Raw genomic sequence first — 12,987 nt, 5'->3', positions numbered from 1 at the left:
ACTTAGATTTTAAAGTTGATCCTGACATTAAGCCTTTTTGATTAAATAATAACCTGTTATGATCCATTGCAAAGCAGAAAGATTTTTATATCTCCCAGCATTTTGTGGTAATTTGAAAATTTGCACAATTTAGAAATGTGAGACAGTTTTCCCCAGAGATAGCAAACATCTATATACTTTGAACCCTTATTCTTAGCACACATTATTTTGAAGTGTTCATTTCCGCTTTGCAGTTGAAGTTGACACGTGTAATTTATTTATTGACCTCAACAAAGTTTGAATTTGTATTTTGGACTTGTATTTAGACTACTCTTTATTATTATGCTAGTATCACTTAATGGCATTTTCTCTGTTGTCTGTGGTGGTGTTTTAGGAAGACAGCATTATGTTCTCTTAGAACTTTTATGTGTCATTAATCATCAGAGTGTAAGAAAGCCTAGTACAGAACTTTAGGTCTCCCACAAAACTGAGTTAACTTTTGGCTCTTTTTTTTTTTTTTTAATTTTAACTGGTGAATTAGATCATTTCTGTGGGAGTATGTTTTAGTGTTTTCTTATGCCTAGCTATTTTTTTGCCAAGTACTTTGAAGCGTAATATTTGTTACTTGAGCTAGGTAAGTAAGTATAACATGTCTTTTTTTTCCTTCTTTCCTTCTGATCTAGTTATCTTTTGACCCGATATGCTGAATCTCTAGGTCAGTATGCTGCTGCGTCCCAATCCTGTAACTTCGCACTCAGGTTTTTTCACTCCAACCAGAAAGATGTAAGTGAAAAACTATTTTTTAACTGTGATCTTGCCTGCTGACTGCACACTATTGAGGAGCGCGTCACCTCATGTCACAAGTACACATGTTAAGGTGCACCATGCTGAACTAGCAAGTGCCCTTAGACCATAGCTTACTGTCCAAGGCTGGTAGGGAGAGGTAGAGAGTTATTTGTGTTTGTTAGAATGGGTGTGTTTAATAGAATCCTTGGAAAGTTGCCTTTAAAAACTGGTATTTACTGACTAGGAAGTGTTAGTCCTCTTAGACCTGGCTTTTAATCTCTAAGAGACTTTTCCAAGGGTAAAAGAAACAGCCCATAAGCGTTCATAGCCTGGGATGCCATATACCATTCTGCAATAGCAGCTGCTCTCTGTTACTTTTATTTAACTCTGAAATGTATGTGCATTGTGCTCTTTGCCAAAGGTGAATGTACTTGTATTTTCTTAGAAAATTAAAAGGCATTCCAAGAAACTTAGGTGAATAATATGTATTTTAAAGTAGCAATAAATAAAATAGAGCTTCTCTGTGCCATCATGAAAGGATGGGATTTGCACCATATTTTTCACTGCAAACAGACTTGGGCTCTACTTGTTGGTTAAGCAGAAGTTTTTGTAGGAAAACCATATGGTCTGTACTCAGTTGACCAATTATAAAAAACTGCCGAACAACGAATGTGGAGAAAAGGAATGTCTCCAGCGTGGTCACTGTCTACTTGGTTTTCACAGACTTCTAAGCCTCATTGCCTGAAGTTGGCTGTGCCAGCTATCTGCCCATAGCTTTCCATTCTCATGGTCTACCAGCAATTAAGGAACTAGCAAGGAAGCTAGTTTCTGGGGTTCTTCTTGGCAAACACTCATGAGGATTTTTTTTAAACCCTTTTACTGTAACAGGATGACTAATCTATCTTCCATCTAATTCTTTAAGGGTGTATTGTATTAAATAGAAGCATTTCTGAACATGGGATATAGGTTCGTTCTCAGTTTATGATAATTACGGTCTGACAAGTTTTAGGGAATGGCCTAGAGGGCTGGAGTAGCAAAGGACAGCTCTAAGCAGGTGGAAAGCAGCTTCTTGTGCTTAGATAATGAGCTGTGTACCATTAGTTGGTTCTTAGTCCTGTATCCCCTCCCCAAAGTGGCCCCCTTACCTCTGCAGTGATTGGTATCTCCGTTCAGACCTCATTTTGTGGCACAGCCTCTGATCGGGGAGAGAGGAAAATGAGTATCAGCATCTGAGCATGTTACTCAGAAGGTGTGCTGACCTGGCTTAGAGGTCAGAAGGTCATCTCTAGGATGTTGGGTTTCTAAAATCTAGCATGGATGAGCTGTAAACCTATGAATTTTCATTGTGTGTTCAAGTATCTGTACTTGCCCTCCTGTTTTCAAGAGGTTTCACTAACTCAAAAAAAAAATCAAAAGGATTGGTTTCTTCATCTCATTATTTATGGCCTCATTTCTGTATTTATAAGAGAGATGAAAGAAAGATTTGATTTACTGAAGATTCCTTTTCAAAGGTTTGTTTCTCAAATAGCTTTGAGGTAGTGAGAGTAAGTCAGGGATTAATTCCAGCCCGGTGGCTGGTTTTCCTCTAGCTTTCAATCATCCACCATTCTAGAAGAACTGTATTACTCATGAAGATGTGGTCAATAAAGACACATTACTTTATATACATCAGAATTAGGCTTTAATTTTTTCTTTCCGCAAATATTGTGTCTGAAGAGTTGTTTTGAAAGAAAATCTAAAAATAAAATTACAAAAGTGTTGTAATATAGGCAAAGGAGACCCCGAGGAGCAATTTGAGGGGATGTGTCATCCTCAGAGTTTTTTTTGTATCTTTGTTTGATGTTTTGCTGATAGTTGTGTGTGGCAAAAGTGACTAATTCATCTGAATGTATGTGATATTAAACCTGATAAAATTATAGCATTTTATTGATCAGAGACTAGGACACTTGAAATATATTTTGATTACTGCTAAGAAGATAGAGCTTATTAAATCTGCTGACAGGAGATAATCTTGAGGAGTCATAGAGGCAAAAGAAAAATACAGTACAGGCTGGGCACAGTGGCTCACGCCTGTAATCCAAGCACTGGGAGGCTGAGGTGGGTGGATCACCTGAGGTCAGGGGTTCAAGACCAGCCTGGCCAACATGGTGAAACCCCATCTCTACTAAAAATACAAAAATTAGCCGGGCATGGTGGTAGGTGCCTGTAATCCCAGCTACTCGGCAGGCTGAGGCAGGAGAATTGCTTGACCCAGGAGGTGGAGGTTGCAGTGAGCTGATTGTACCATTATACTCCAGCCTGGGTGACAAGAGAGAGACTCTGTCCCCCCACCAAAAAAGAAAAATATGGTACAGCTAGGAACATGTAGCTTGACCTTAATGCTGAGTGCCAGATAGAGACTGTGGTGTGAACTGTTTCCAAAAGAAATCGAAGGCTAAGAAAGATTATGATTGTAGTGTCTTACTATGTGTGTTCAACCTTGTGCTTAGAGTATCAGAAATATCTCTCTTCAAATCCAGAGCTCTATACTCTGTATCTTTTATTCTTGGTAGTTTTTGGGATCCCCAGATGCTTTTTCCTTGGGTGACTGATGCATTTCAATTCCCACCTAGCTCTCTGATAGGACACTTTTACTTAAATGGAAAATCTAGTGTTTTGCTTAGTAATGTTTTGTGCTATGGGATTGAAAGTTGTATTTGGAAGGTCTGCATAGGGATTTTCTTTCTAGAAAGGTTATTTTCTGTTGTCATCTTACTTTGGAATAGATTTTTAAAAATATGAAAATAAGCACTAGATTTTCATATCTTTAAAAGTCACTTATGTGTTTTTACTTCTTTAAAATTTCCCTTTAAAATCTCTGTTTTATACAAAAATTATCTGGGTGTGTTGGCGAGCGTCTGTAATTCCAGCTACTTGGGAGGCTGAGTCAGGAGACTTGCTTGAATCTGGGAGGTGGAGGTTGCAGTGAGCTGAGATCATACCACTGCACTCCAACTGTCACTCTCGGGTGACAGAGTGAGACTCTGTCTCAAAAAAAAAAATAAAAGTAAATAAAAGAAAAGAAAATCTCTAGGTATTCACAAAGATCATTATTCAGGGGTTTTATGTCCATATATTTCACTAATTTTTACAGTGACCAGGGTTCATTTCAGGAATCCATTCGGGATCTAAATAGCCTCATTGGTGCATAAATGAGTAGAAATAGGTACGGACAACATACTTTGATATTCAAAAGTCTTTAAAGTGCCTGTGGCTTTCAGTTTTGCCTGCAGTTCCAGTAGGGGTTTGTTTCTTCACATAGTACTACTTCCACAGCCTTGGTCCTATTGATTGCATCCCAGGCCCTTGTCTAGCTCTGCAGTGGTACTTTACTGCAGTGTTACAGAAGGACTATCTAAAAAAGATAAGCCAGAGAACTGTGACTACCTTCTTAGTTTGTTAAAGACTATACTCTCTTTGTTGCCCCTTATTTTTCTCTTTGAAAAGCTATTGCCTTTTTTTTTTTTTTTAAATGGTGTTCCACGGACCACTTAGAAATTAAAACTGCCTCTACACTTGGTAAGGCTGGGTTCCCTCCTTAAATCATAGCATACTTTGGAACTGTAATTATAACTTTGATTGGAATTACTAAAGTCATATTTTCTTTTTGATTAATTGCTGAATCATGTGTTCCTAACCAGCTGTTTTTTTTTTCCCCAGCTGTAAGTTCCTATTACAAGGGCTGATATTAGTAAAGCTTGCTGTGTTTTCTAAGCCAAGGGGCCATAGGATAGGCATATGTGTTTAGAGTATCCTGGCCTCCTCTTGATAGGGTGTATCACTGTCCTTTAAATCAAGCTAGAAGGTATACTCGAGCTTTTTCAGGTAGTCCTTCTTGAAACCTGCAGGATCACAAGTAATCTTTTTAATTTTCTTGTGTCCGTCCGTCTTTAATTTCTCCAGATACTGCAGGCAAACAGCTCGCCGAGGTGTCCCATGGGGGTTTAAAAGCTGCATCGAAAGCAGTTGAATTAGCGCCCGTGGCGCAATCCCGCGGCCTGAAATGAACCCTGCAAGGCTGTATATCAGAGGGTATGTTGTTGACTATTGGCCTATTTTCCTACTGGGCAAATTATTCAGACGTAATGGAGATGGGGGCAGAGCTGATTAACTGAGCTGTGTAAAAAGACTGTTTTTTCTAGAAAGGATCTTTTTTTGGGGCAGACATCAGCTTTGAGCATAATAGTTTTCCTTGGCCCAAAGGGGTAATCTCCTGTCTTCTGATCCTGATGGCATAGACCCACACCCATGAAATGTTCTTCCCTGAGATTTTCTTCTATTGTGCCAGAATTTCTGCTTAGAATTCTTTATCTTGCCTCTGTTCTGTAATGTTTGATCTCTGTATATGTATTAAGCTACAATTAAAGCACATGTGGTAAATGCTTCCTTCACATACTTGTTTAAGGAAATTTCCAGCAGAGGTCTTACGTAATGTAGATGGACAAGAAACTTGGTTCTTGAAGTCTTTGTCCTCAGAATAGATTATGACATGAATTTTTATAGGTCTTTTGTTTGGTGTCTTACTTCTATCCTGACGTAATGCTCATATGCCCTGTGTTTCTAATACAGTATTCAGAAATAAGCAAAACCAAGGAGCAGCCTGTCTTTTTCTGAAGGAGAGTGGTTTTTATTTGGGGTTGGGGGGGCAGGTGGTTCTATTATTCTGGTGCTTTTGGAACCTTTATATGAAACACAGTTTATCTTAGATGCAGAAAAACATGGAGTAACATCCCTTCCAGAATGGCACTAACCAAATTTTTGACTGATGTGGCAAAACAAAACTTCAGTTCCTATTGAATTGAAAGACATGACTGTCAAGAGATGGCTTATGTGATGGTGGCAGAGGCTGGTTATTACAATTAGTAATATTAGTAAAGGAGACATTTGTCTAAAGTATAAGAAGGAAGAAAAACATTTTAAAAAGCTAATATTCTACTTGGTGACCAAGGCCTTTAAAGATTAGATTTAAAACTTAATTTTAGTTTGAGTGTTTTGTTTTGGCTGGCAAGGTTTGCTTACATTGCCTGACTTGTGAACTATTTATACCAAGGTGATGTCTTTCCTTCTCAGACCTCAGAATATATTATTCAAGCTTACAAATATGGTGCATTTGAGAAGATCCCAGAGTTTATCGCTTTTAGGAACAGGCTGAATAATTCTCTTCATTTTGCACAAGTCCGTACTGAACGGATGCTGTTAGACCTTCTACTTGAAGCAAATATGTAAGTATTGCATGAGAGCTATAAAGGAACTAAGGGACTAGATCAGTTGTTAAGAGCCATTAATGGGCTCATGGGTGTTATTAGCAGGCTTAAGGTAAAATAGGGGGAAAAAAGGGAGCGAGACAGTGGGGAAACAGAACTTGGTACATGTCATGGGGAATGATAGAGTACTGCCAGCAACATCTTGGGACCATTACAGAAGCCATTTAGGTCATGGTCATCAACCCCTGGTCCATATTGTGCTTACGAAGGTTCTGCCTCCCCTACAAATCAAGAGATTTCGGGAATTAATGCTGATCCCCTTTGTTTTGTGTGGGCTTCCAGAATCCTTTTTCTTGCCATGTAGCAAGCCAGTTTGATCTGCGCTTGGTTCTATTTCACCTTATATGAGCCCTTCCTTCCTCTTTCCCTTTCTGTCTAGTAAAACAGAAAGTCCTGATTAATAATATTTTCTGGCTATTTTACTATTAAAATAATATGTGGATTTTTCTTTATCACAGATCAACCAGTTTAGCAGAAAGTATAAAGTCAATGAACCTTAGGCCAGAAGAAGATGACATTCCATGGGAAGATTTGCGAGACAACAGAGACTTAAATGTTTTTTTCAGCTGGGATCCAAAAGACAGGTAACTGGAATTTAACCCCAAGCAATTTTTAAAGTTTTTGTTTGTTTGTTTTTTGTTTTTTTAAAGAGACCAGGTCTTTTAAAGAGACCAAGATCATAGCTCACTGCAGCTTCGAACTCCTGGGTAAAGCAATTTATTTTTAAATAATTAGGTTAGGCTGGGCACGGTGGCTCAGGCCTGTAATTGCAGCACTTTGGGAGGCTGAGGCCAGTGGATCACTTGAGGTCTGGAGTTCGAGACCATCCTGGCCAACATGGTGAAACCCTGTCTCTACTAAAAATACAAAAATTAGCTGGGCATGGTGGCGTGTGCCTGTAATGCCAGCTATTTGGGAAGCTGAGGCAGGAGAATTGTTTGAACCCAGGGAGTAGAGGTTGCAGTGAGCTGAGATCGCACTATTGCACTCCAGCCTGGGCGACAAGAGCAAAACTCCATCTCAAAAAAAAAAAAAAAAAAAAATTAGGATGAATCTAAAATTAAAAAAAAACAAACTTCACTTTACACAAATATACAATAACATGTGTTTGTTGTAGGGATCAGAAAATATAGGTAAGCCAAATGAAGAAAGTGTAGCTCACCCCTATGCTGGGACTGCCGGTTAATCTAAAAGTTAGATCTACTTCACAGCATATATGAGAATTCCAGATGGATTAAAGACTATGCTAAATTCTGGATTCCTTAGAAATTCTAGAAGAAAATATAGAAAATATTTTTAAATAGGTGAGGAAAGCCTTTCCTAGCATTATACCAAATCTGGGAACATAAATGATTTAACTTCTGTAAATAGAAATAATAAATTTGTTAAGTTCTAAAGGTTTGTAGTAAATTTCTTCATACAAATATCCTTCATATATAGACAGAACTCTTAATAAGTCAATAAGAAAATAAGAAATTGGGCAAAGGGCTTAACCAGAAGTTCAAAGAAACACATCTTACAGCAATAAAGATTTTGTTTCTAGCAAAAAAAGATGAATACTTGTGGTCAGCAAGGCTGTGTGGTAAATACTTTTTATGCATTTACACAGGGATAAATTTTATACAATCTTCCTATAGGGAATTGTAGTGATATGTATCAAGATTTAAAATGCCACATACCATTTAATTTGGCAGATCTGCTTCTAGGAAAGTAGAACCTAAGGAAATAAATGCAGAAACATGCTAAGAAGTGTATATGAGGTAGTTCTGAAAATTCTGTGGTTTGTGGGTTGCCAAGGCCACATTCAGTGATTTAGGATTGTTGAGTCCCAGAAGGATTCACAGGGCTGAGCATATAGTTGCATTCAATGGCTAAGGTTTATTACAGTGAAAGGACACATGACAGAATCCGGAAGGGAAAAAGGAACAGGAGACTCTGGAGAACTCAGACTTCGAGTGCTTTCTCCCTCCTCTGAGGGGAAACACTGAGTATGCTCCTTTCTCCAGCAGTGAAAAATGCGGTAACACAGGTGGAATGTTCCTGCCCAGGGAAACCCAGTAGAGACTTGGTGCTTAAGGTTTCATTGTTATGTGGGTACACTCTGTCTATCCTGAGTGGAAAGAAAGCAGGTATTCATCATAAACAACATGGTTTATATAAACAGTCTAGGCACAGCGAGCCACTCTTATCATTTTAGGGAACAGTTGGAGTGCAGAGTTCCCAGACATCAGCCAAGGGCCAACCTTGCAAGTAGGCCTTTCTAAGGATAATAGCTGCAGGCCTGCTATGTTGACTCTTTTCTACACATACTGTCATAAAAAGATGAAGTTTGCAAAATAATGTAATTACTGTAACCAATTTGTTTAAACTTAAGTTGTATACATACTATTTTTAGTTACTTTTTTTTTAGATGGAGCCTCTGTTGCATACTGTAACCAATTTGTTTAAAATTGTTAAGTTGTGTAAGTATTATTTTTAGTTACTTTTTATTTTTGAGACCTAGTCTGTCTCTGTCACCCAGGCTAGAGTGCAGTGGCATGATCTCGGCTCACTGCAACCCCCACCTGCTGGGTTCAAGGGATTCTCCTGCCTCAGCCTCCCAAGTAGCTGGGATTACAGGTCCCTGCCACCACGCCCAGCTAATTTTTGTATTTTTAGTAGAGACGGGGTTTTGCCACGTTGGCCAGGCTGATCTCAAACTCATGACCTCAGTTGATCCCCCCATCTGGGCCACTCAAAGTGCTGTGATTACAGGTGTGAGCTATCGCACCCAGCCCCTATTTTTTTTTGTTTTTTTTTTGTGACGGAGTCTCACTCTGTCGTCCAGGCTGGAGTGCGGTGGCGCAATCTCGGCTCACTGCAACCTCCGCCTCCTGGGTTCAAGCAATTCTCCTGCCTTAGCCTCAGCTGGGACTACAGGCGTGTGCCACCACGGCCAGCTAATTTTTTTTCTATTTTTAATAGAGACGGGATTTTACTGTGTTAGCCAGGATGGTCTCGATCTCCTGACCTCACGATCTGCCTGCCTCGGCCTCCCAAAGTGCTGGGATTACAGGCGTTAGCCACTGCGCCCGGCCACAGCCCCTATTTTTAGTTAGATTTTTATCCACATTACAAAAGTCTAAAAAGATCTATACCAAACTTGATAATACTGTGGGTATTGGTTATCAGGGCACCTTTTCTACCTTTTACATTTTTCTATCATTTGAATTTTTTATGTTATGTATCATTATTTTTATTAGAGACAGGATCTTACCCAGGCTGGAGTACAGTGGCGTGACCATATCTCACTGCAGCCTTGAACTCCTGGGCTCAAGCAATCCTCTAATCTCAGCCTCCCTAGTAGCTGGGACTACAGGTGTGTGCCACCACGTCCAGCCAATTTTTTGTATTTTTTTTTTTTTTTTTAGAGACTGGGTCTTGCTATGTTTACCAGGCTGTTCTCCAACACCTGGCCTCAAGCAATCCCTCACCTCAGCTTCCCAAAGTGCTGGGATTATAGGTTTGAGCCACCACACCTGTCCTCATGTATTATTTTTGTAATCAGAGAACAAAGTGTCACTTATAAGGAAAATGACCTGGTTTTTTTTTTGTTTTGTTTTGTTTGAGATGGAGTCTTGCTCTGTCGCCCAGGCTGGAGTGCAGTGGTGCAATCTTGGCTTACTGCAAGCTCCGCCTCCCTGGTTCATGCCATTCTCCTGTCTCAGCCTCCCGAGTAGCTGGGACTACAGGCGCCCACCACCACGCCTGGCTAATTTTTTGTATTTTTAGTAGAGACGGGGTTTCACTGTATTAGGCAGGATGATCTCGATCTCCTGACCTCGTGATCTGCCCACCTCAGCCTTCCAAAGTGCTGGGATAACAGGCGTAAGCCACCGTGCCCAGCCAAAAATGACCTGTTAAATAGGTTATCATTCCCATTTTATTGATAGTGAAATGGGGTTTGAGAACATTTTGGCTTGTCTTAGGTCATTCAGCTAGTAAATGAAAGCTGGAACCATTCAAAGGCATCTTAACTGGTGAAAGTTAACTTTAAAAGATTTGAGGCCAGGCACGGTGGCTGACGCCTGTAATCCCAGCACTTTGGGAGGCCGAGGCAGGTGGATCACGAGGTCAGGAGATCAAGACCATCCTGGCTAACACGGTGAAACCCCGTCTCTACTAAAAATACAAAAAAAAAATTAGCCGGGTGTGGTGGCAGGCGCCTGTAGTCCCAGCCACTCGGGAGGCTGAGTCAGGAGAATGGCATGAACCCGGGAGGCAGAGCTTGCAGTGAGCAGAGATAGTGCCACTGCACTCCAGCCTGGGCGACAGAGCAAGACTCTGTCTCAAAAAAAAAAAAAAAAAAAAAAAAAGATTTGAAAGCAATGGATTGAGTAAGTTAGATAATTTGGGGATGTTTCTGTTTAAGGGACGTTTCTGAAGAACATAAGAAACTTTCCTTAGAGGAGGAGACCTTGTGGTTAAGAATCCGATCCTTAACATTGAGGCTGATCAGTGGACTTCCAAGTCTCAACCACCCTGTGGAGCCAAAGAACTCGGAGAAGACTGCCGAGAATGGGGTATCCTCCCGGATTGATATTCTTCGTTTGCTCCTTCAACAGCTGGAGGCAACCCTGGAGACAGGAAAGCGATTTATTGAAAAGGATATTCAGGTACCATCAATACGTATTTACCATCAAAGGTGCAATTATTATATTTATGACTGTTTTATAAACAGGAGTTTGGGGTGGGTGAGTAGTAAGGAATTGTTTTGTCCCAGTTTATGGCTTCTGCAGGAGAAAGAGGAATATTTTAGACTCAGAAGGAATTGCAGAGGCTTCCTCAATATCCAGACTAGTGAGGGAGAAAGCAAAATAACTTTTTGTGATGGTAAGTTTTTAATAGCTAGCAACAAATTAATATTAATATAAATGTTCTGTTTTTACTGTAATGTTTCAGTTATTAGTTTCCTGATTAGTGGCTTTTAGCTGAACCACCGAGACAGGTTTTTGTCCACTAGTTACCTGATTTTCTTATTTTGTATGCATTTAGATGGATTTAAAAGAGCATTATTTTTCTCCCTTTTTTCCAGTATCCTTTCCTTGGTCCTGTACCTACCAGAATGGGTGGATTCTTTAATTCTGGCTGTTCTCAGTGCCAGATAAGCTCTTTTTATCTTGTCAATGATATTTATGAGCTGGATACCAGTGGTTTAGGTAAGTGTACACTGTGTGTTTACAGGGTCTTTGTCACAGAAAATGTAGTACACGTAATAAAATGTCTATAACCTCATATTTGGAAAATTTTAGAGTACATGGAAGCTGGAAGCTGTTCTGGAAATGTCTGGTGTAGTATATGAGAGGGTACAGTCGCAGGTTACAAAGTAATATTTTAGAAGCTTAAGTCCATTCCATATTTAAAATCACTTGTTTGGTCCAAAAGTTGAAGAAATTCTTCATTTGTTGAAAGGCTGTTGGATTTTAAAAATGAAGCAGTAGGCTGGGCGCAGTGGCTCACGCCTGTAATCCCAGCACTTTGGGTGGCCAAGGCGGGCGGATCACCTGAGGTCAGGAGTTCGAGACCAGCCTGGCCAACATGGCAAAAGCCTGTGTCTACCAAAAATACAGAAATTAGCGAAGCAAGGTGGCGGGCGCCTGTAGTCTCAGCTACTCCAGAGGTTGAGGCAGGAGAATCGCTTGAACCTGGGAGGCAGAGGTTGCAGTGAGCCGAGATGGCACCACTGCACTCCAGCCTGGATGATAGAGCGAGACTTTGTCTCAAAAAAAAAAAAAAGGAAGCACTAAACTTTGTAGAGAAGAGATTTTTTTTGTAAGCTCTCAGTGAAAATCACAGATACTCCATAGACCTTTTCCTTTTATTTATTTATTTTTTAAATCATAAGGTTAGTATATCCTACCATTTAGAGTGTTTGAAGCACATAGATTTTAAGCTCTCTTAAGGAATTTTAGGTAGTACCTTTGGCAGAAAGGTAATTAGTGCCTTTCTTTTTATTCTTCCTTTTCCTTTCATTATCTTTTTCTTTTTGTCTCAAAATAATGAAAAATGCATAAGGGTCTGTAGAGAAAAGAAAATGTCCTTGCCCATGAACTTCTTGCAGGTATTTATCTTGCTTCTTTATCTTACTAAAAATAGAATTCAAAGTTTTTCATTTTTTGTTTTTCAATTTTAGAGGATACAATGGAGATTCAGGAACGAATAGAAAATAGTTTTAAGTCTTTACTAGACCAGTTAAAAGGTAAGTTTTCCTACTGTAGATTCCTGTATTTGTATCTGGTTGTATGGCAATAGCTTGGAAGTTCTTTCCCCCATTCCCAAGCCCAATCACCCAGAGATAAGTAAGTAGTGTTAACACTTTGGAGTCAATACTCCTAGATGTCACCTAAACACATATGTGTGTGAATGAAAATACAGATAAAAAGTAATTTTTAAACATAGGAAATGGTGTAATCCATGCTTTTTTGACTTTAATTTTTTTGTTATTTTGGATACCTTTCCATGTCAGTTATATATACCCCATTTATTTTCAAGATTGCATAATATTCTATAGTATTGTATTAACATTTTTTATGTTCTCTCAATTGGTGACATATTATGTATATGAGTTATTTCTTCTACTGATGCTGAAATGAATATCTTGGGACAAATTGTTAGGGTATTATTTGAGTCCTTCCTTGGGATTAAATTCCCAAGAATTTAATAGAATTATTAAATTGTTAAGTTCCCAATAATTTAATAGAATTGTTAAAGGGCACATATATGCATCTTGTATCTATAAGAGTCTTTCTGGCTGGGCATGGTGGCTCACGCCTGTAATCCCAGCACTTTGGGAGGCTGAGGCGGGCAGATCACGAGATCAGGAGATCGAGACCATCCTGGCTAACATGGTGAAACCCTGTCTCTATTAAAAATACAAAAA

The 12,987-nt window shown here is 39.4% G+C and overlaps 1 protein-coding gene across 4 annotated transcripts in view; it reads left to right on the top strand.

Annotated features, from left to right (window-relative positions):
* NAA25 (N-alpha-acetyltransferase 25, NatB auxiliary subunit) overlaps nt 1-12,987 on the top strand; it is an 83,303-nt gene that overhangs the window by 56,227 nt on the left and 14,089 nt on the right. For all 4 annotated transcript variants that reach the window (XM_054528281.2, XM_002823769.5, XM_054528280.2 and 1 more), the window contains 6 exons: nt 663-762; nt 5,875-6,026; nt 6,527-6,652; nt 10,480-10,723; nt 11,143-11,266; nt 12,241-12,306. In XM_054528281.2, coding sequence (XP_054384256.1) covers nt 663-762; nt 5,875-6,026; nt 6,527-6,652; nt 10,480-10,723; nt 11,143-11,266; nt 12,241-12,306 — 812 coding nt within the window. The remainder of the gene's footprint in view (nt 1-662; nt 763-5,874; nt 6,027-6,526; nt 6,653-10,479; nt 10,724-11,142; nt 11,267-12,240; nt 12,307-12,987) is intronic.

The sequence above is a fragment of the Pongo abelii genome, chromosome 10 (genome assembly GCF_028885655.2).
Source record: "Pongo abelii isolate AG06213 chromosome 10, NHGRI_mPonAbe1-v2.0_pri, whole genome shotgun sequence".
Classification (NCBI taxonomy): domain Eukaryota; kingdom Metazoa; phylum Chordata; class Mammalia; order Primates; family Hominidae; genus Pongo; species Pongo abelii.
This window is presented reverse-complemented; position numbering and strand designations above follow the sequence as displayed.